The sequence below is a fragment of the Martes martes genome (assembly GCF_963455335.1).
Source record: "Martes martes genome assembly, chromosome: 18".
Classification (NCBI taxonomy): Eukaryota; Metazoa; Chordata; class Mammalia; order Carnivora; family Mustelidae; genus Martes; species Martes martes.
The window spans coordinates 635342-657392 of NC_137906.1; the positions used below are offsets into that span (position 1 = coordinate 635342).

Sequence of the window (22051 nt, forward strand, 5' to 3'; positions counted from 1 at the left end):
CACCCATCCGTCCATCCGTCCATCCGTCCATCCATCCACCCACCCACCCATCCGTCCATCCGTCCATCCATCCACCCAATCGTCCATCCATCCACCCATCCATCCATCCGTCCGTCCATCCACCCAACCGTCCATCCATCCACCCATCCGTCCATCCGTCCATCCATCCGTCCAACTGTTCATCCATCCGTCCAACCGTCCATCCATCCACCCACCCGTCCACCCATCCATCCATCCATCCACCCACCCAACCACCCATCCACCCATCCATCCAACCGTCCATCCATCCATCCATCCAACCGTCCATCCATCCACCCATCCACCCACCCATCCACCCACCCATCCACCCACCCATCCACCCATCCATCCACCCACCCAACCACCCATCCACCCATCCATCCATCCATCCACCCATCCGTCCATCCGTCCATCCATCCATCCAACCGTCCATCCATCCACCCACCCAACCACCCATCCACCCATCCATCCACCCACCCAACCACCCATCCATCCATCCATCCATCCACCCATCCGTTCATCCATCCATCCATCCGTCCAACCGTCCATCCATCCATCCATCCATCCACCCAACCACCCACCCATCCACCCATCCATCCACCCACCCAACCACCCATCCACCCATCCATCCATCCACCCACCCAACCACCCATCCACCCATCCATCCAACCGTCCATCTATCCACCCATCCACCCACCCATCCACCCATCCATCCATCCAACCGTCCATCCACCCATCCATCCACCCACCCATCCATCCATCCACCCACCCATCCATCCATCCATCCATCCATCCAACAGAAGGCACCGGCCCCTCCTCTGTGCCGGCTGGACTTGACTTGAAGAAGAGAAATGACACCTGCCCCAGGAAGCCCTGACAGCGCAGACGGTGTCTGGGAGCCTGAGGGCAATGCGCAGGGCCGGCGTGGACCGGGTACTCAGGGCAGAATTCCCTCACGAGATTCACTCTTCAACAAAAGTGACAAGCATCCAACTCGGGCCCCGAAGGGGCTTCTGGTGGGCACGTCCCCCCGATGAGAGGGAGTCGGCTCTGCGAAGACGAGAATTCGGATTTTCCCTGCAAAGGGAGCACCCTGGGCAAGGCCTGGAGGCCAGAACGCGAACGGCCTGCTTGGAGAGCAGGAGCCGGTTACAGCGGCTGCAACACACCGACCGGAGTGGGACAGGCGGGACTGCTGGAAGGAGGTGGGGGCAAGATTAGGAAGGGCTTTGAGTGTCAAGGGACAGGGCTCGGGCTCGGTCCTGTAGACCACAGGGACCAACAGACCGGGCTTACTCGCAGTTCCTGGAATGTATCAGGCTGTTTCGAATTTCCCTAAATGCTCTTCCCGCACTCGGAATGCCCTTCCTTCGCAGTCTGTCTCACTGCTCCCGCCATCCGTCAGTGCTCCGGCTAAGCATCATCAGTGTTGGGGAGACCCCAGGCGTCCATCCCTGGGCTCCCACTGGATCTACGGGAGCATCTAGTAGTCTTTCCCCGAATTGAGAGCGCTGTAGTTTTCTTTTGTTTTGTTTTTTATTTGCATGAGAGCGAATGATCAGGGAGAGAGGCTTAGGGAGAGGGAGAAGCAGAGCCCCCGCCGAGCAGGGAGCCTGACCACAATGCTGGGATCATGACCCGAGTGGAAGGCAGATGCTGAACCACTGAGCCAGCCAGGCGCCCCAAGAGCCCTGTAGTTGTAGCTTCCAGGTCCTCTCCCCTACCCAGGCCTCGTCCACGCTATCTTCCGGACTCCCAGCCCTTTCTTGTCTTCTCCCACAGAAGCCCCAGAGCTGGGCTGCATCAGGCCACAGGTAGACAGAGTTCAGGAAGCCCATGAACCCAGCTGTGAGTCATGTGCTCCTCTAAACCGAGAGAACATTGTGGCAAGTCCCTGGGATCTACCTGTTAGGGTCTGAAGCCTGCCATCCCTTCCCCGGCCGCCAAGAGGGAGAACCAGCGGTGCTCTGCAAACATGAGCTCACAGCCCTGAACATCCAGCAACCTGCAGGGGCCAACCCTCGGGAGGGTTACCTGAGGCTGGAAAAAGTCCGGAAAGATGTTTGAGAACAGAGCTCTCACCACGGTGCGGAACAAAGGCCGGGCTGTAAATAACAACACCTAACGCAGGGCCTACCGGGTACCCCCCACGCTACAGGGTTTACACAGCTGATCTTTCGTCTTCGCAACAGTCTTCTCTACAGATGGAGAGGTTGAGGCCGCGAAGAGTTAGAGGTTATGGACGTGCCCATCGGCAGCCAGTTCAAGGAGACAGTCGGGCTGACCACAGTGTGCCACATGACAGAAGAGAGACCGTCACCTCAGACTGGCTTGCAGCAAACAGCAAGCCTCTTCTGTGCGGAGGCCCCTGCAGGGCCGGGGAAAGGAACTCAGGAGCACGAGGAAGACAAGGAGGCAGAATGAAGGCCTGTGAAGAAACAAAACAAAACAAAGCAAAAACAGACAAATCAAAAGAAGCTGCAGTTAGGGCCCTGACAGTAGACACTAAAGTGGGCATGACCTTAATCTTAAGGAAATGGCCTTGGCATTAAAGACTCATGGAAGTACAGTAACCAAGTTCTCTCTGAAAAAGCTGACGTCTCTGAGCAAAACCTCAGGGAGGCTGAGAGAGGTTTGGAGAAGGGCTCTGGCCAGTCTGTTACCAGCACAGGCAAGATGGAAAGGAAGGACAGGTCCTCCGTAACCATCAGAGGCCGCCCTCCGCCACCCGCGCTCTGTGCAGACGTCAGGCAAGGGATCTGAAGACATAGGCAAGTCTTTCTATGCACATATGCTTTCATTTCCCTTGCTGAAATACCTATGAATTGAGTGGCTGGACCACATGGTAGATGTATATTTAAGTTTTCAGGAAATTACCAAATAGTTTTGCAAAGTGTTGTACAAATTTGCTTTTCCCACCGGCAGTATATGAAAGTCTCAGTTCGGCACATCCTTGTCAACACTTAAGATGGTCAGTCTTAACTTAGTCACTCCTGTAGGTGCATAGTGTGTTTCATTTATTGGTTTAATTTGCATTTCCCTAATGACTAATGCTGAGCATTTTTCCATATGATTATTTGCCATCTTCTTTACCTTCTTTGGGGAGGGGTTTATTAGAATTTTTGTCCTTTTTTAAATAAAATTCTTTGCTTATTATTGTATTTTGAGAGTTCTTTATATGTTCTGGATACAAGTCATTCATCCAGATATACACTTAGCAAAGATTTTCGTCCAGTCTGTGGTTTGTCTTTTCTTTGTCTGAACAGCATTTTTCTTAGAGGAAAAGGTTTTTTTTTTTAATATTTTATTTATTTATATTAGAGAGAGAGTGAGAGAGAGAGATGAGAGGGGAGAGGGTCAGAGGGAGAAGCAGATTCCCCATGGAGCAGGGAGACCGATGCGGGACTCAATCCTTGGACCCCAGGATCTTGACCTGAGCCAAAGGCAGTTGCTTAACCAACTGAGCCACCCAGACGCCCCCCCCTTTTTTTTTAAAGATTTTATTTATTTGACAGAGAGAGATCCCAAGTAGGCAGAGAGGCAGGCAGAGTGAGAGGAGGGGAAGCAGGCTCGCCGCTGAGCAGAGACCCCGATGGGGGGCTCGATCCCAGGACCCTGGCATCATGACCCGAGCCGAAGGCAGAGGTTTTAACCCACTGAGCCACCCAGGTGCCCGTAGAGGAAAAGTTTTAAATTTTGATGATACCAGTCCTTTATCAAGTACATGATGTATGATCTGCAAATATTTTTTTCCTATTCTGTGGATTGTCCTTTCACTTTCTTGTTTGTATTGTTTGTAGCACAAATGTTTTTAATCTTGGTGAAGTACAGTTTATCCATTTTTTGTTGTTGCTTGTTTTGGCCATTCTGCCATTCTGGGTCCCTTGTATCCTCACACGAATTTTATAACTAACATGTCAATTTCTGCAAAAAAGACAGTTGGAATTTTGATAAGGATGTACTGAGATCAATTTGGAGAGTACTGACATTTTAACAATATTAAGTCTTCCAGTCACGAACATGGAATGTTTCTAATTTAATAAGATCTTATTTAATTTCCTTCAATAATATGTTATCATTTTCAGGACACAAGTTTTGGATTACTTTTGATAAATTTATTCCTGAGTATTTTACTCTTTTTTTTTTTTTAAAGATTATTTATTTATTTATTTGACAGACAAAGATCACAAGTAGGCAGAGAGGCAGGGGGACAGAGAAGAGGAAGCAGACTACCCGCTAAGCAGAGAGCCCGATGCGGGGCTCAATCCCAGGACCCTGGGATCATGACCTGAGCCAAAGGCAGAGGCTTTAACCCACTGAGCCACCCAGGTGCCCCTATTTTACTCTTTTTGATGCTATTATAAATGGAATTTTTTTTCTAGATTTCGTTTTCCAACTGTTCACTGTTAATGTATAGAAATGAGATTGATTTCTATATATTGACCTTTTGTCTTGCAATCTAGTTGAATCTGTTCACCCAGCAGTTTTTTTTAGCAGGCTCTTTGTGATTTTCTACATACATGTCATCTGCTAATATAGTATTGCTTCTTCCTTTCCCATCTCAATGCCTTTTTTTTTTCCTTGCCTAATTGCTCTGGGCAGTACTCCCAGTACAATTTTGCATAGCAGTGGTGAGAGTGGACATCTTTGTGTTGTTCCCGATCTTAGGAGGAAAACATCCAGTCTTTTACCATTAAGTATGGTGTTAGATGTAGGTATATTAGTGTCCTGGACTGACCAAAAGAAACTACCACAAGGTGTGGCGGCTTAAAACACGGAGGGTCATTCTCTCACAGTTCTGAAGGCTGTTTGGCTAATTTTGTCAAGTGCCTTGGGATTATCGATATACCTGAAAAGCTTTGTATTCACTCTTTATAAAAATATTTTATGTATTTATTTTATTTTATTTTATTTTTTAGTTTTGTTTATTTATTTGACAGAGAGAGAGAGAGAACACAAGCGGGGCGGGGGGCGGCAGGCAGAGGGAGAGGGAGAAGGCGGCTTCCCGCTGAGCACAGCTCAATCCGCTACAGTCAGATTTTCGTAGATGCCCTTTATCAGATCGAGGAAGTTCCCTTCTATCCTTACCTGGTTATTTTTGTTTAAACCATCAGTATGTTTATAGAAATTTAAATAGTAAGAAAAAAAATCTTACCTATTTGCCTACATAGTTAGCATTTCCTGTGCTTTTTATTCCTTTGTGTGGATCCAGATTTCCCTCCGCTATCATCTTCCTTTCATCTGAAGCATTCCCTTATTTTTCTATAGCACCAATGATGAATCCTTTCAGCGTCCGTATACCTGAAAAGGTCTTCATGTCATCTGGTTGTTGTTCTGAGAGATATTTCCTCCACATACTGAATTCCAGGTCGACTCTTTTCACCTGCAGCCCCCCACTGTCTTCTCATTTGCATTGTTTCTAACGACAAATCTTTCAGGATTGTCTTTGTACCTCTATAGGTAACATGTCTCCCCCCACCCCCCGCCGCCGCTAGCTGCTTTTAAGACTTTTTTCTTTATCACTGATTTTGAGAAATTGATGCAGTTCTGCTCATTTTCCTTGTTGAGTATCTTAGGTCTGTGGATTTATAATTTTTAATATTAAACTTTCTATCCCCTTCTTGCTCCCCTTTTTGGAGACCCCGATTATTTGTACATGGGCTTGAAGTGTCCCACGGCTCCTTGATGTGCTTTTATTCTTGATTCTTTTTCTTTCTGTGTTTCATTTTGGACAGTGCCTATTTTTATGCCTTTAATTCACCAATCTTTTTCTCTATAACGTCTAATCTGCCATCCATCCAATCCAGTGTCTCACATCTTGTCGCTTTCTTGCCTTTTTTTTTTTTTTTTTAACACACAGCTGTTAGTGCATCTCTAAAATATCGCAAAGAAGTCTGAAAAATCATCTGGCATCTTGACGTTTCTGTAGACGAACAGCTTAGATCCTACTCATTAGCCTGCGGGACTTTCCCTTTTCCAGCAACAGATGCCCTCCAAAAATTTTCCAATATCCTTATTTTTAACTCTTGTGGCTTCCTAAATCAAAGCAGCTGAAATTTGGTACAAGTTCAATGTCATTTCCTTCAAGAATTAACTCATCTTTCCAGGCCTGTGATACTGAACAGGCAACACCTGGCCTCATCTGAACCCAGCAGATGTATTTGTTTGCCCAAGAAATTTCAGATTTCAACAAAAGAACCGCTCTTCTGGGGCACCTGGGTGGCTCAGTGGGTTAAGCCTCTGCTTTCGGCTCAGGTCATGATCCCAGGGTCCTGGGATCAAGCCCCGCATCGGGCTCTCTGCTCCGCAGGGAGCCTGCTTTCCCCTCTCACTCTCTGCCTGCCTCTCTGCCTACTTGTGATCTCTGACTGTCAAATAAATAAATAAAATCTTAAAAAAAAAAAAAAAAAGAGAACCACTCTTCTGAGTCACAACATTGATGGGGAAGTGAACACACAGAGACTCATCTTCTACTGGAAGCCCAGCGTAACACTCTTACCCACGTTCTGTCCATGACTACAGATAGTGTGCATGGTAGTCAGCTCCTTTAGATGGCCCCACCGTCTGTCAACCTGGAACCTCTTCTTTTGCCTTCAAGGAAACGGAGTTCTACACTGATGCGGCTGGGGGCCTCCTCCGGATTCTCCTGGGGGACGTCACAGTAACGGCGTAACCCTCCCCAGCGACGTCAGCATTTTCTGGAATGCCGACAGTCTGATTGCTGAGAATTATCTTTATTCTCACGGTAGATGGGGCAAAAAAAAAAAAAAGCTCAGATCTTTTAGTTTTCAACTCTAGAAGTTTGGGCCTTTTTTATATCTTTCATGTCTCTGCTTAACTTTTTTTTTTTCCTTGCACGAGGTGATAATTTTATTATCAGTTTCATAATATTTTAAATTATTATTGACACCATACAGAAATGCTATTGCATACTAACTTTTTGTTGTGGTAGAAAACATGTATCATAGGGACGCCTGGGTGACTCAGTCGTTAAGCGTCTGCCTTCGGCTCAGGTCTTGAACCCAGGGTCCTGGGTTCGAGTCCAGCATCATTCTCCCTGCTTGGCAGGAAACCTGCTTCTCCCTCCCCATTCTCCCTGCTTGTGTTTTTTCTCTCACTGTCCCTCTCTCTGTCAAATAAATAAATAAATCTTAAAAAAAAAAAGAAAACATGTATCATAAAATTTATCATCTTGCCATTTTTATTTTTTTATTTTTTAAAAAGATTTTATTTATCTATTTGACAGAGAGATCACAAGCAGGCAGAGAGGCAGGAGGGGGAAGGGGGGGAAGCAGGCTCCCCGCCCAGCAGAGAGCCCAATGCGGGGCTCGATCCCGGGACCCAAAGACCATGACCCGAGCCGAAGGCAGAGGCCCAACCCACTGAGCCACCCAGGTGCCCGTCTTGCCATTTTTAAGCGTACAGTTCAGTAGTGTTAAGTATATTAACACTGTTGTGAGACAGGTCTCCAGAACTTTTTCATCTTGCAGAACTGAAACTATATCCACTGAACAACAACTCGCCTTTGCCCAGTGCCCGTAAACCCAGTAACTACCATATTACTTTCTCTAGATAAGAATTTGACTGCTTTCGGGGCACCTGGGTGGCTCAGTGGGTTAAGCCTCTGCCTTCGGCTCGGGTCGTGATCTCAGGGTCCTGGGATCGAGCCCCGCATCAGGCTCTCTGCTCAGCGGGGAGCCTGCTTCCTCCTCTCTCTCTGCCTGCCTCTCTGCCTACCTATGATCTCTCTCTCTGTCAAATAAATAAAAAATTAAAAAAAAAAAAAAAAAAGAATTTGACTGCTTTCTATATCTCATATAAGTGGAATCATACATTATTTTAACTTTGTAAAAAAGATTTTATTTATTTGACAGAGAGAGACACAGCGAGAGAGGGAACACAAGCAGGGGGGATGAGAGAGGGAGACTGGCTTCCCACCCAGCCCCTAGGGAGCCCAGTATGGGGCTTGAACCCAGGACCCTGGGATCAAGACCTGAGCCGAAGGCAGACGCTTAACAACTGAGCCACCCAGGTGCCTCCATTACTTTAACTTTTGTGACTGGCTTATTTCACTTAGCATGATGTCCTCAAAGTTCATGTCATATCATGTGGCAGGATGTCCTTCCCTTTTAAGGCTGCATATTATTCCACTATGATAGTTAATTTTCTGTGTCACCTTGACAGAGCTAAGAGATGGCCAGATAGCTGACGAAACATTATTTCTGGGTGTGTCTGTGAGGGTGTTTTCAGAAAAGATTTGTATTTGAATTGGTGAACTGAGTAAAGCGGATGACCATGTCCAGTGCGGGTGGGCGCCACGGAGTCTGTCAAATGCCCAAACAGAACAAAAAGACGGACGGGAGTGAGTCTGCTTCACCTCTGCCTGAGCTGAGACACCCACCTTCTCTTGGCATCCCTGGTTCTCGGGCTCTCAGGTTCAGATGGGGACTTACACCATCAGCCCCCTGGTTCCCAGGTCTTGGGCCCGATTATATCACTGACTTTCCTGTCTCCAGCCTGCATATCTTCATGACCCAATTACTATAATAAATCTTTTTTTAAAGTTTTATTTTTAAGTTATCTCTACAGCCAACATGGGGCTCAAACTCAAACCTGAGTTCAAGAGTGACATGCTCATCCCCCGAGCCGCCCAGGCGCCCAGCCTATAATAAATCTTCTAATATACATACATATATCCCATTGGTTCTGGTTTTTTCTCTTTGAGAACCTTAATACCTCTGTATTAATACATTGTGAATTATGATGCTATGAACATGGGTGAGCAAATATTTCTTCAAGACCCTAGGATTTCATGTGTGATACCTTCAGTTCTTAAATATACCCCAGAAGTGAGATGCCTCTATCATGTTAGTTCTATTTTTAATTCTTTGAGGAACTGCTACACTGTTTTCCAGTGGTACAATTTTACAATTCCACCAAGTGTGCAAAAAGATTCCAACTGCTCCACATCCTCACTAAACTTGTTATTTTCTGTTTTTTTAGTAGTAGTTGTTTTCATGGGTGTGAGGTAATAGCTCCTTGAGGTTTTGATCTGCATTGCTCTTATGGTTGGTGACGTTGAACCTCTTTTCAAATGCTTCTTGGCCATTTCTATGTCATCTTTGGAGAAATGTCCATTTAAGTTCTCGACTTAACTTTCTGAGCATATGGAATACAGTTATAATAACTGTTTTAAAATATTTTTTTGTCAAAGATTTTATTTATATATTTGAGAGAGAGCACGAGTGGGGTAAAGGGTGGACAGAGAAGCAGGCTCCCCGCGAAGCAGGGAGCCTGATGCGGGACTTGATCCCAGGATGCTGGGATCATGACCTGATCCAAAGGCAGACGCTTAACTGACTGAGCCACACAGGTGTCCCCAGTTATAATAGCTGTTTTAATATCCTTCTCTGATTTGTTAATCTACTCAATATCGGTCGCATTTTCTTGCTTCTTAACACAGCTCGCAGTCTTTGGATGCTAGACATTGGATCTTGTTGGCTATTTTTGTGTTGCTATAAATCTTCTTGGGGTTTGGTCTGGGAGGCAGTTAGGTTACCTGGAAGCAGTTTGATCCTTTGGGGTTTTGCTTTCATTGTTTGTTAGGCAGGTCCGTAGCCATGCCCCGTGCTCGGTCTACAGCTAAGCACTTCCCATCCGTGAGGGAAGAGTTTCCCTAATACCCCACCTGATGAATTACAAGTTTTCCAAGTCCGACTGGCAGAAACAGGCATCATTTCCTTCACTCGTTTTGGACTGTCCTATCCCCCGTACTCCGTTTCCTCACAGGCATGCATGGATCCGGGACTCCGCTGACCGCTGGAGGACGACCCTCTGTAGACCTTCAGAGTCTCCCCCTGGGTGGTTCTCTTTTCTCGGCTACTCTGTTTTATGAACTCCGGAGGCCTCGTCTTGGCTCTCCAACGGAGGGCGTCTGCCAGACTGTGCCTCCCTTCTGCCTCCCTGCATCATGTCTGAGAACTTGCTCAAAACAATATGCTGGATTATTATCGGGCTCACTTCTTTTGTGTCTGTCCTTCAGAAATCACCACCCTTCACTGAAAATCTTTCTTTCATGAACTTTGTCTTTAAAAAAAAAAAAGGTTTTTGGGTTGTTTCATGCATGATGGTAGATCAGGTCCAAGTGACCCCATCTTGGTCAGAAGCCAAAAACCGGTGGTAGGTCTTGGACACAGAAGATAGGGTGGTGGAGTCAGATTTATCTTGGGTTAAATCCCAACCCAGCCACTTCCTATAAAGTGGGGGGGAAAACTTCTATACCCAAATGCCCATTTTACTTTTTTATGTTTATTTTTTTAAAAATAGATTTATTTGAGAGAGAGAGCATGAGCAGGGGGAGGGAGAGGTGGACTCCCTGCTGAGCCGATGCCCGACATGGGGCTCCATCCCAGGACCGTGAGATCATGGCGTGAGCTGAAGGCAGAGGCTTAACTGACTGAGGCACCCAGGCCTCCGTTTGATGTTTAAAAGACCTCTAAAACTCAACTTATTCAAAACTGAGTCCCTGATCTTCCCCGGATATGGTCATCATTCTGTCCTTCCCGTGACAGTAAGTGGCAATACCATCCATCTGGTGGCTCACTAGAGTGTCATCCTTGACCCCTGTTTTTCCTCATGCCCAAATTCGATCAGTCACATGACCTGTCAGATGTATTTCAAATTATATCCAGAATCTAACGGTTCCTTCCCTCTGCACTGCTTCTTCGCGGACTGAGCCACCACGCACCATGATCTCTTGCCTTCCCACTGTCCCGGCTTCTACCCTTGCCCTTATAGGGTCTCTTCTCACCGCAGGAGCCAGAGAGACTCTTTTACAGTTTAAATTAGATCCTGCCACTTCTCTGCTGGAAGCTCTCCTCTGGCTCCGCATTTCACGCAGAGTGAGAGCCAGTGGCCTAGAACTCAGTGACCGGCCCTGCTCCCTCCTTCCCTAATACTCTCTACCCGCTTCTCCCGTGACTCCGCTGTCACTCAGTCACCCTTACTCCAGTCACGCTGGATCCCTGTGTTCTTCGGGCATCCAGGCATGTTCCTTTATGCTTCCTTGTACGTTGGACTTCTTGCGGCTCCCCTGGCCTGGAACGTCCCGCACCCCCTCCTGTGTCACTGCCCCGCCTTTGTCATGTCGCTGCCCACATGGCAGCTTTTCACAGAGGGAGGACCTCACCGAAAGGAGAAATTTGCTTCTCCTCTCTTTCTGCTTTCTGACCTTTCTTTTTCTCCCCAGCACTTACTGCTCTGACCTGCTGCTTCTGTTACCTTTTGCTTATTGACAATTGTCCCTGCACCCTAGAATGTGGGCAGGGATTTCTCTCTGTCTTATTCTTTAATGCATTCCAAGTACCTAGATCACCGGAGGAACACCGTAACTACTTGTTAAATGAAAAAAAAAAGTATGAATAAATGACCAAATGGTTGGTTGTGCGATCCGAGTTAATAGTGCATACACAGTCTCCAGACTGGCGCTGGCAGCCACGGAACCGGCACGCAGCGCATTGTTGTCTTTGCTATTATTGACAACAACCCAACTCCCAGGATGGGGGGGAAACAACGAGGAAAGGGCGAGGCTCTTACCTCCTTGTACCTCCTGAGCACCATGGTCGGAAGTTCCAAGTTCTGGCTCCTGCCTGAGGCAAGTAGTCAAAGAAACAATTTAGAGGTAGGCTGAGGTGTTTTCTATGTACAAATGGGGCAATGAACACAGAATAACAATGATAGCTACTATTCCTTGAGCTCTGACTGCGTGCCAGGCTCTTGCTAAACACCTTACAAATCGATTATCTCCTTAAATATTCACAACCACCCCTTGCGGTCAGTGCTGTAATTCCTCCCATCCTACCGATGAGGATACTGAGTCTGGGACGGATTAAGGGATTTGTCCAACAATACCCAGCTAGGAAGTGGCTGACCTGGGACTGGAACCCCAGTAGTCTGGCCACAAAACTCATGTTATATGCTGGACAGCAATGACATTGGTCTAGGGAGCATGCCAAGAGGTTGATTCATCAGAAATTAATTACCTGAGGGATCACGTTAACCACTGGCCGATAGGAACATCACGAAATCTGACATGGCAATCGTCTGTCTTTCCAGTCCTTGTGGTGAAAACAAAAGCTGGACAAGGAGTCTAGGGCCTGTCAGCTGCTGTGCTTCTCATTTGCTGAATCACGATTGGCCATCCACACCCGGGGTCGAGTGTGCAGAAGCCAGTCTGAAAGAATGCCGCGGGGGATGGCAAGAGCCGCAGTCCTCTCACATCTTCATGGAGATCGCTGTTGGTGGCCAGCCGGGCCGAGGATCACCACTGGCAGCACTGAGAAGGACTCGAGTGGCAGTTACTATACTGGAATATATATATCATATATATATATAATATTATATAATATATTTTTATATTTCTATAAAATATATAAATATAATATATAAATAAAATATATACAATTATATGATATATAAATATAAAATATAGTCATAATATATAAATAAATAAAATATAAAAATATAAATATAAAATATATAAAATTATATAATATATATTTTATATGTAATATTTTTTTCATACATTATATATATTTATATATATGTATGCACAGGTACTATACTGGAGTTGGCTTTATGACAGGCTCTGAGAGTCAGAGGAGCCAGGGGCTGAATCTAAGCCACATTACTCCTTGGGTGTAGCCTCGGGTCATTATTTAACCCCTTGGAGGTTCCGTAGAAAGGGGACAATGATACTCACGCACTGAGCACTGAGTGGAGAAGAAACCGTACACGGACTGTGCTTGGTTCAGACAAGTACTCCAGAAACGGTAGTTGCCATTGTCAATAACTGAATCCCTATGGGTCAGGATGATGCTGGTCGGGAGCAGTAAGAGCTGGGACTAGTATTTACTCGGCGCTTCCCATGCTCGAGGTGCTGTACGCGCATGCCCGCTGCGTGTCGCAGGACACCCACACTGTGAAACTACTGCAGTCATTGTTACTACCTTTGATCATTCTGGAGTGCGAATGGACTCAGCGAGAAGGTAAGGGTTTCTCATGATATTGCAGACACTGGCTGGAGCAGGGGTCGTTTCAAAGGTCTCATCAATCACAGGTCTGATGCCGGAGCTGGGAAGAGTCAAATGGCTTGGGGCCTGCAACGGTCTCCGTGTGGGCCTTCCAGCCTGCTGGTCTGAAGGCAGCTGCACCTGTTCCTGGATGACTCCGGGCTCTAAAACCCAAGTCCTGAGAGCGAGCGAGCCGGCTGTGAGCTGCATAGCCTCTTTGCCCCAGCCCCAGAAGTCACGTGGCGTCACTTCCAACTGCCTTCTGTTCATTACTAGTGAGTGACAAGTCCAGCCTATATTCAAGACGGAGGGGCGGGGGGGGGGGGGTCGGGGCGCATGGGTGGCTCAGTCGTTAAGCATCTGCCTGGGCTCAGGTCATGGTCCCAGGGTCCTGGGATGGAGCCCCGCATTGGGCTCCCTGCTCAGCGGGGACCCTGCTTCTCCCTCTCCCACTCCCCCTGCTTGTGTTCCCTCTCACACTGTGTCTTTCTGTCAAATAGATAAGTAAAACCTTAAAAAAAAAAAGATGGACGGATTAGTCTCCATCCTGTGCAGGAAGGGGGTCAGACGACTTGCAGACACACTTTAAAACACTGCATGTTTATCATCACATTTAATCTTCTGAGGTGAACAGAATTATCACTATTTCACAGATAGGGAAATTTAGAAGATTAGATACTTAGAAGATTAAGTGATTTGCCTACCGTCATAAAGGTAGTAAGTGGGGCAGACAGGATCCAAACCAAGGCCAGCCGCTGGACCCTAACACCCGTGTTCTTAATCCCTGTGCTGTGCAAACCACACCAGACAGAAGACGGACGTATGCAGGGCACTTGTTTATCAGCTCTCTCATGCAGAGCTCACTAAACGCTAGGCAGTGTTCTAAGCACTTTTCAGGGAACTCTACGAGTTTCAGAGAACTCTGTAAGCTCAGAGGCTCCAGGAGTCAGACTTAGGTTGCCTGGGCTGGGGTTGGGACTAAAACCAAGGAGCCTTGGGGTGGGGGGAGGGAAGCCCCCTCCCAAAAGTGCAGAGTGAAGGCTCCCACTTGGCTGAAAGGCCTGGAACTATGCCTCACTTGCTGAATGTCCCCCCAACCTGGCCCCACAGACTCCAGCAGCCAGAGGATGGAAATAAGCCAGAGAAGCCTAGGGCATCTACAGCAATGGCGTCAGGTCGTAGGCCAGGCCTTAGGGCCTGGGAACAATAGCACCCTGTTCTGCAGTCATCACGGCAACAAGGTCAGTGGCAGCCACTGTGGGGTTGGGGGCCCAGAGCTGTGCGTGTGCTCCTGCCTGCCCTGGCTCGTGCGCGCACACACAGTACTGTGCGACACACGGATCTATCTCGGAGCCGTTTGGGGGGTACTCAGCCTCCTGCAGGAAAGGTAGAGACAGAACTGGAGAAGCAGCCTTTAGTCACTGTGGACGGTGAATTGACGGGAGGACAGTCTGCATGGAAGAACGGGTTTGTAAGGGGGTGTATTCATTTCCCATTGCTGCTGTAATAAACTCCCACGCAACTCCCACAAATGTATTATCTCACAATTCTTTCTTTTTAAAGATTCTTTATTATTTCAGAGAGAGGGAGAGCGAGAGAGCGAGCGCACGAGCAGGGGGAGGGGCAGAAGGAGAGGGAGACAAGCAGACTTCTTGCCGAGCAGGGGGTCTGATGCAAGGCTTGATCCCAGGCCCCTGACATTGTGACCTGAGCTGTAATCAGGAGTCAGAAGCTCAGCTGACGAGCCCCCAGGCACCTGTATTAGCGCACAATTCTATAGGTTAGAAGCCCTACACGAGTCTCACAAGGCTAAAAGTAAGGTGTTGGTAGGGCTGCAGTCCTTTCTGGAGGCTCCATGGAAAGTCTATTTATTTGCCTTTTCTGGTTTCTAGAGACCACCTACACTCCGTGGCTCATGGCCCCTTCCTCCACCTTCAAAACCAGGAAAGTTGCCACCTACACTCCGTGGCTCATGGCCCCTTCCTCCACCTTCAAAACCAGGAAAGTTGCATCTGTCTGACCCCTCCTCCACGGTTCCATCTCCCTCTAACTCAGGTGGGAAAGATTCTGCTCTTTGAAGGTCCCATGTGTTTACATTGGGCCCTTTAAAATGATTCAGGGTAATCTTGCCATCATAAGGTCCATAACCTTAGTCACATCTGGAAAGTCCCTTTGGGCATATATAGCAACATATCCACGGGTTCTGGAGAATTTGGGTGTGGACATCTTTGGGGATGTCTTTCTGCCTCCCGTATGGAGAGACTCCAGGAAAATGCCTCTGAATGGGGCTGACCACTTATTCCCACCCCACCCTCCAAGTCCTGCTCTGTCGTGTAACATTCTCTTACTCACTAGAAGCCTTTCACTCAACTCACGTCAACTGTCCCTAGGTAAGGTGGGTAATGAAAGGCTTCGTGATTTTTCCAAGAAGATGGACTTCGTACCTGCAACGAGAACTGGATGACATCCATCTGTCACCATGTTCTTAGCACTTTCTTCATCCAAAATCTTATTTCCTTGCTTTGGATGTATGGGAAGATAATAGTTCATGTTTTTCCTCATGCTTGCCACTTGAAACACACCGACTCGGTAAGGTGCGTGCTGGATTTAACCCAGTCTCTCTGGCCACAGAACCCGTACCTGCAACCCACCACACTTGACAGCCTCATTCCTGTGGGTGCCCAGGAACACAGCCCACGACTGGAGGTCACCAAGGGTTTAAAATTCCTGCTCCCGGGATGCCAATAATGAGATCTCAACCTTCCTCGACTTTGCTGACATTTCCGTCAGGGCCTTGACCAGAGGCAAACCTCGTGTGTCCATCCCCATTGCCAGCTCAAGGGTCCAGGATTTTCAGACAATGGACAGCAGCCATTTCAGCAGAGCCCTGAGTGCTGCACAGGATTTATCTTCTTCAGAAGAAAGCCTTGCCTGGCTGGTTTCCCCTACATTTTCTACTTTGGTGCATCACAAGGGTCTAGTGCAGAACAGGGAGGCATCCCTGATGTTGGCAGGCCCTAGAACTGAGAGGAAAGGTTGGGTTAATGCCGGTGCATGCGTTGTTGGGAGTTGGCCAGAGAGGAGAGAGCATCCTGGCTCTGATACTTTGTAACTCCTCTCTGAGCTTCACTTTGCTGTGAAATGGGCTGACCGTGGTGTTTACCTCTGCAAACTCCAAGAGCAGTACATGAGACCATGCTAATGCAGTGCCTGGACACATCCTCATTGGAATCTTGGGTCTGATGTGATGAGCACACCGCCGAGAAGAGCTGAGACCAACGTCCAACTGCCTGGCACGTGGTAAGCACCAAGTAAGTCTCAATATTCTAGATTCTCCCTGGGTGACTTAACCACTTCAAAGGCTTCAGTTTCTACTTACACCTTCAAAAGTTTTTGCCAGTGTTCTTCTGAGCTCTAGACCTAATTGCTCTGTGTTCAAAAGGACATTTCTACATGGAAGACATATACGGTTTGCTCCTGCTCTGGGCCTTTGCACATAGTAGATAAGCTCTGCGTTAAAAACAACAACAAAACAAAACAGATGTTGGGGGGGACAAACCTCTAGGTTTGTATGCTTTGGGTGGCAAAGAACAAAGACTCATTATGCAGCCTCAAGTTAAGAAAGCTGTAGGGAGGCCCTAAGTAGGGACACGTCAGGCAGGAGTTTCAGCTATTGATTAGCCCAGTTCTGTTGGCTGGATTATCTCATTACACAGGGTCCTTTTGGGGAGCCTTCCCTTGGGAGAAAGGGCCTCACTCCTGACTATTTGGCTACCCTTAGGGGATGGGCAGGATGACTGCATATGGCCCCCAGTCTAAGGGTAGCCTCCTTTGGAGAACCTGGAGCTTAGCTACTTTTTCATGGGCCCCCAGACAGGCACTGGGTTCTCTTCTGTGGAAGCCCATCCCAGAAACCTTGGCCTTGGGCGCCCCTCCCCACAACCAGCTCAAACAGGCCTGGCTTTGGGACGCCTCTCCACCTCATTAGTCATTCTCGTCTCTGCTTCACTGCGTCTAAACACCGTGCGCGGCAGCTGTTGATGTCCAGAGCTGGTTCTCCAACTAGCCCACCAGGTAGGATATGCCTATTACTCACATGCGTACCATCACCACCAAATGGGCCATCACTACATGTTTGCTGAGTGACTAACACAATGAACATCTTTAGTGCTTTTTTGTGGGGCCTGCTGTCCTCAAAGGAGGGATGGAGACCCTCTACACAAATTAGGCCAGCTGGGTCTAGGGTAGCATTTTATTTATTTGCAGATTTTTAAAAGTAAATTACTTGCTCAGGTTTTTATTTTATTTTTTGTTAAGATTTTATTCATTTGAGAGAAAGAGAGGATGAGAGACAGAGCGCGCGCGCGCACGGGCCAGCACAAGAGGAGAGAGGTCAGAGGGAGAAGCAAACTCCCTGCAGAGCAGGAAGCCCAATGTGGGACTTGATTCCAGGACTCCAGGATCATGACCTGAGCTGAAGGCAGTCATGTAACCAACTAAGCCACCCAGGTGCCCAAATGTTTGGGTTTTTAAAAAAGACTTTGTTAATTTTAGAGAGAGCGCAAGAGAGCACGCACACATGCATGCTTGAGGCGGGAAGAATCTCAAGCAGACTCCACGCTGAGCACAGAACTGGATGCAGGGCTCGAGCTCATGACCCTGAGACCATGACCTGAGCCAAAAGCAAGAGTCAATGTTCAACCAACTGAGTCACCAGGTGCCCCAAATTAGTTTCTTTCTTTTTTTTTTTTTTTTGAAGACTTTATTTATTTGTGTGTGAGAGAAAGCAAGCCAGCAGGCAGAGGGAGAAGCAGGCTCCCCACTGAGCAAGGAGCCCAGTGCGGAACTCAATCCCAGGGCCCTGGCATCATGACCTGAGCAAAAGGCAGATGCTTAACCCACTGAGCTACCCAGGCATCCCCAGATTTGTTGTTTTTAAAATATTTTTGTACTTAAAGATAACATGTGCATTGAAAAACATTTTTAAAATTCTGAATGTACAAAGTTAAATGCTAAAAATTTATGTCATTTCTCTTCCAATCTAATCCCCACAAACACCAGTTTTAAGAAAAATTAACAGCTTCATTGATACATAATTCAGAGACCACACAGCTTTCTCATTTAAGGTATATAATTCAGCATTTTTTGGTATTTTCCAGGGATGGGCAACCATTACAACCTAATCTGAGGACTTTTTTATTCTGTGTCCATCAGCTGCCCTCCCTGTCCCTCTCCCACCCCTCAGCAACCACTAATTCACCCATCTGTGTAGACTTGCGGGTCCTGGATGTTTCCCAGAATGGAGTCATAGGGGAAGTGGTCCTCCGTGTCTGGCTTCTTTCACTTGCCATGTGTCTGAGGGTCATCCATGTTCTGTCATTGTCCCATCCCTACGACACGTTTTTCTAACCCATCCTCAGTCACGGTTAACAACGTAATACATCCCTACGCTTGCTCAAGCTGCCCGAGTGTGAACCCCCACTCGGCAAGTCCCTGGGTGACCGGCCGCGGGTCATCCGGCTCGGTCCCCCCAGCAGCACGGTCCGAGGGACACCACGACCCGCCCGAGCGTCCTCGCGGTTCGGTCCGGGGAGCTGCGGTCAGGAGGGGTCGGGTCGCGCGCGCCGCGGTCATCGCTCCGAGGAAGCGCTCCCGGGCAGCGCCGGCAGCCGGACTGTCCCGCCGCGCCCCGCCGCCCTCAGCAAGCGCCCCGCCGCGGGACGGACTCAGCAAACGTTCCCACACGGCCGCGAGGACAGAAGAACGAGACACTGGTCCCGCCGACGTCTCGGTATCCGCTTCGCGCCCGTCCGGGAAACCTCCGCGCGGCGCCCGCCCTCCGCCGGGCTCCGGGACCGCGCCCCGGGCAGGCCCAGCTTCGCCCCCCGCCGTCGCTTCCCCGCGACAAACAGGGGAAGTCCTCGGGGAAGTCCGTCCACACGCGCCGCACGCCGCCAAGGGGACGGGCCCCCGCCGTCCTCGCCGCCACCTCACAGCGCGCCGCTCCGGGCCGCTCCCCCTCCCGCCCGCCGCACGCGTGCCCCGGCGCGGCCGCAGCACCCGCCCCTACCACACTCGCCGCACGCCCTGCTCCGCGCGGCCGGTCCTCCCTCCGGCAAGCCCCGGGGACGCGGGAAGGTCGGGTCCGCGCGCCGAGCTCCCGGGGACGGGGACGGACTCGCTTCTCCCTCGTCTCGGGCCGCGTCCTCCCAGGACGACGCACGTACGAAGCGGAGCGCGCGCGACCAAGTCACCGGGTCTCAGACTCGGAAGTCGGGGGCCGCGGAGGCCGGTAACCGTCCCTCTGGAAACGAGCTGGTTAGTACTTTGACGTCACGCCGACCGCGCAAGCACGAGCGCCGTCCGCCTGCGTGAGTTCAACCGCCCTAAACCCCGCCGGGGCGCCCAGCCGCTAACCAGGCGGAAGTACCCGCCGGGTCCGCCAGGATCCCGGCGTGCCGCGCGGCGCTCCCGACGTACCCCGCGGCGCTCCCGGCGTGCCGCGCGGCGCTCCCGACGTACCCCGCGGCGCTCCCGGCGTGCCGCGCGGCGCTCCCGACGTACCCCGCGGCGCTCCCGGCGTGCCCCGCGGCGCGCAGACCCGGCGGCCGGGTGAGCGACGCGGGCGGCGGCGGCGGAGGCGGCTCGGCAGGAGGCTGTGCGTCCGCAAGCGACGACGCGGGATCGGCATGGAAGTGTGAGTCTTCGGGGGCGCGTTCCCGGCCGTGCGCAGACGCCCGCAGCGGGCGCCTGCTGGGCCGAGGGCAGCCGAGGGACGCGGGCATGGGGCGGCACGGGGCGGCACGGGGTATGGGGCTTGGGGGAAAGGCTTGGGGCGGGACACGGGGAGGAAAGGGACCCTCGCTCCGCCCCTCGGAGCCCTCGAGCCTGCTCCCACCCAGTGCTCGGCGCGCGGGGGCCCAGCGCCACTTGACCTGCGGCTTTTCCTGTGCCTGCCCGCGCCCTCATTCGTTTCCTGGTGTGTTGTGGGTCCCCGCGGGGAGCTCGGCCCGGGTCCCAGCGGGGACTTAGAAGCTGTACAGCCCCGCGTCCGCCCTGGCAGTACCTGCCGAAGAGATGGCCAAGTGCTGGGCTAGGGCTGGGCTTGCCGCGGGGAGCCCTGACTCCGAGGAGCTGCTCCCCGAGTGGGCTGGGCAGGTTTTCTGGGGAGAAGGAAGTGCTGGAGCCTGGACGGAGAGCGCGGGAGCCGAAGGCGTGTGTGCTGCTTGCTTGTCGTTCGGCAGGTGGAGGTCCCCGCAGCTGCTCCGCCGGTAGGTCTTCCGCGGCTCGCGTTCACTGCAGGCGTGGCCGTACTGTGCTGTCTCCGGCGTGGGTTGTTCACTATTTCCCTTTGTGTTCTTTCACCTGTTTCACAGCCCTATACGATGCTATTTTACAGATTTCAGAAAAACACAGTGTGTGTATGTAACTGAAATGAAAGCGTCATGAAGCAGTACTTTTCCTCTACGCGGTGCGCTCTGATGCCTATCGTTAAAGAAGAATGCTGACCCACTGAGTAGATTTTGTGGTCCATTAATGGGGTGTAGTTTGCATCTTGGAAAACATTCAGATAGATCCTTCTGGCCCAAGCTATTATTAACCAATTTTTCCCTCTTTACTAGAGCAGTTCCTCTCATTATGCAATCCCATTTTAATTTATCCATCTTAAAAAATCCCTTGTCCGCACATTCATGTTCACTTACGGCTCCATTTTTGCTTCCCTTTACAACAAAACTGTTTGGAAGTGTCGTTGATCCCCTCATTTTTCAGTCATTCTGTTGGGCTTTCATCCTTATTAGTCTACAGAAACGGGTTTTGTGTTGATTATCTGAGCCCTCCGTCTTGTCAAATCCCAAGGCTGATTTTCTGCTCTCAACCTTCTTGATCTTTTAGCAGCAGGGGATGCAGAAACTCTGGGTGTCAACTATACTTAACAAAAAACCTCTAGAAAATCCTGGCTTTGTGACATGCTGTTTGCATTCCCCTCTACGTCAAGGATTACTTCTCAGTCTCCTTTCCTGGTTTGCCCTTCCTCCCTTGCTTGGCTTCTAAATGTGGAGGTGTCCTAGAGCTCAGTGCTGGGACCCTTTTTCTCCACACTCTCCCTTGGTCATTTTACCCATCTATACGCTGATAACTCCCAAAAGTATATTTCTAGCCCTTTTCTCTCGTTATCCGTCCAGTTGCTTAGTCCAGAAATCTCGACCTCTTCCTCACCCCTAAATCCAGTCCATCAGCCAGTCCTGTCTTCTTCACCTTCAGTCTATTTTGTGTGCAGTTATTTTTCACCATCTCGGTTGCTCAGTCTGTAGTCTGTCATCTCTGGTCCAGGTTAACCAGTAGCCTTTGGCTTCCACTCTTGTCCCCCCTCCATTCTGTTTTCCAGTCAGCAGCCAGAGCGATCCTAAAATATTAATTGGATGTGTGACGCTGGGGTGGCTCAGGTCATGATCCCAGGGTCCTGGGATTGAGTCCCACATCGGGCTCCCAGCTCAGCGAGGAGCCTGTTTCTCCCTCTGCCAGTCGCTCCACTTGCTTATGTGTGCACTCCCTCTGTCTCTCTCTCTCTCTGAGAAGTAAATAAATAAAGTCTTTAAAATTATATTAATTGGATAAACTCATCCCCCTCTATAAAACTCTTCATTGACTTTATATTGTGCTAAGAGGACATCCCCATTCCTTGCTAGCACCTGTATGACCCTGTATAACTTCACTTACTCTCGAGCTGCTACTCCCACCTCCCATACACACACATTTTCCACTGGCAGGTGGTTTCTGTAACCTTCCAAGGTCCAGGGGACCCTCTGCCTGGTATACTTTTTCTCAGCCCTCCCTCTTTATCTTTTTGATTATTTATTTATTTGGCTTTTTAATTAATTTTTGGTTTTTGTTTATCTTTTTGATAGCTCAGGTTGAGTATTGCTTTTCCTTTTCCATCAGTCCAAAATAAGTCCTTCTCTTGT

At 49.4% G+C, this 22051-nt stretch overlaps 1 protein-coding gene and 1 long non-coding RNA gene across 4 annotated transcripts in view; one reads left to right on the forward strand and one right to left on the reverse strand.

Annotated features, from left to right (window-relative positions):
- Positions 1-1560: 1560 nt before the first annotated feature.
- Positions 1561-13131, reverse strand: LOC308359737. The gene is made up of 5 exons (XR_013968449.1): positions 12779-13131; positions 12060-12382; positions 11614-11666; positions 5174-5319; positions 1561-2446 (listed from the first exon to the last, which is right to left on the reverse strand). It is a non-coding gene; the product is annotated as an uncharacterized lncRNA (long non-coding RNA).
- A 6525-nt stretch (positions 13132-19656) lies between these two features.
- CRCP (CGRP receptor component) overlaps positions 19657-22051 on the forward strand; it is a 37994-nt gene continuing 35599 nt past the window's right edge. The window contains exon 1 of one of the 3 annotated variants that reach the window (XM_080829888.1): positions 19657-19785. In XM_080829888.1, coding sequence (XP_080686014.1) covers positions 19778-19785 — 8 coding nt within the window. In that variant the 5' untranslated portion in view covers positions 19657-19777. Of the gene's footprint in view, positions 19786-19970; positions 20360-22051 lie in introns of those variants that run through there. The other 2 variants (XM_080829887.1, XM_080829886.1) reach the window with 2 other exon arrangements.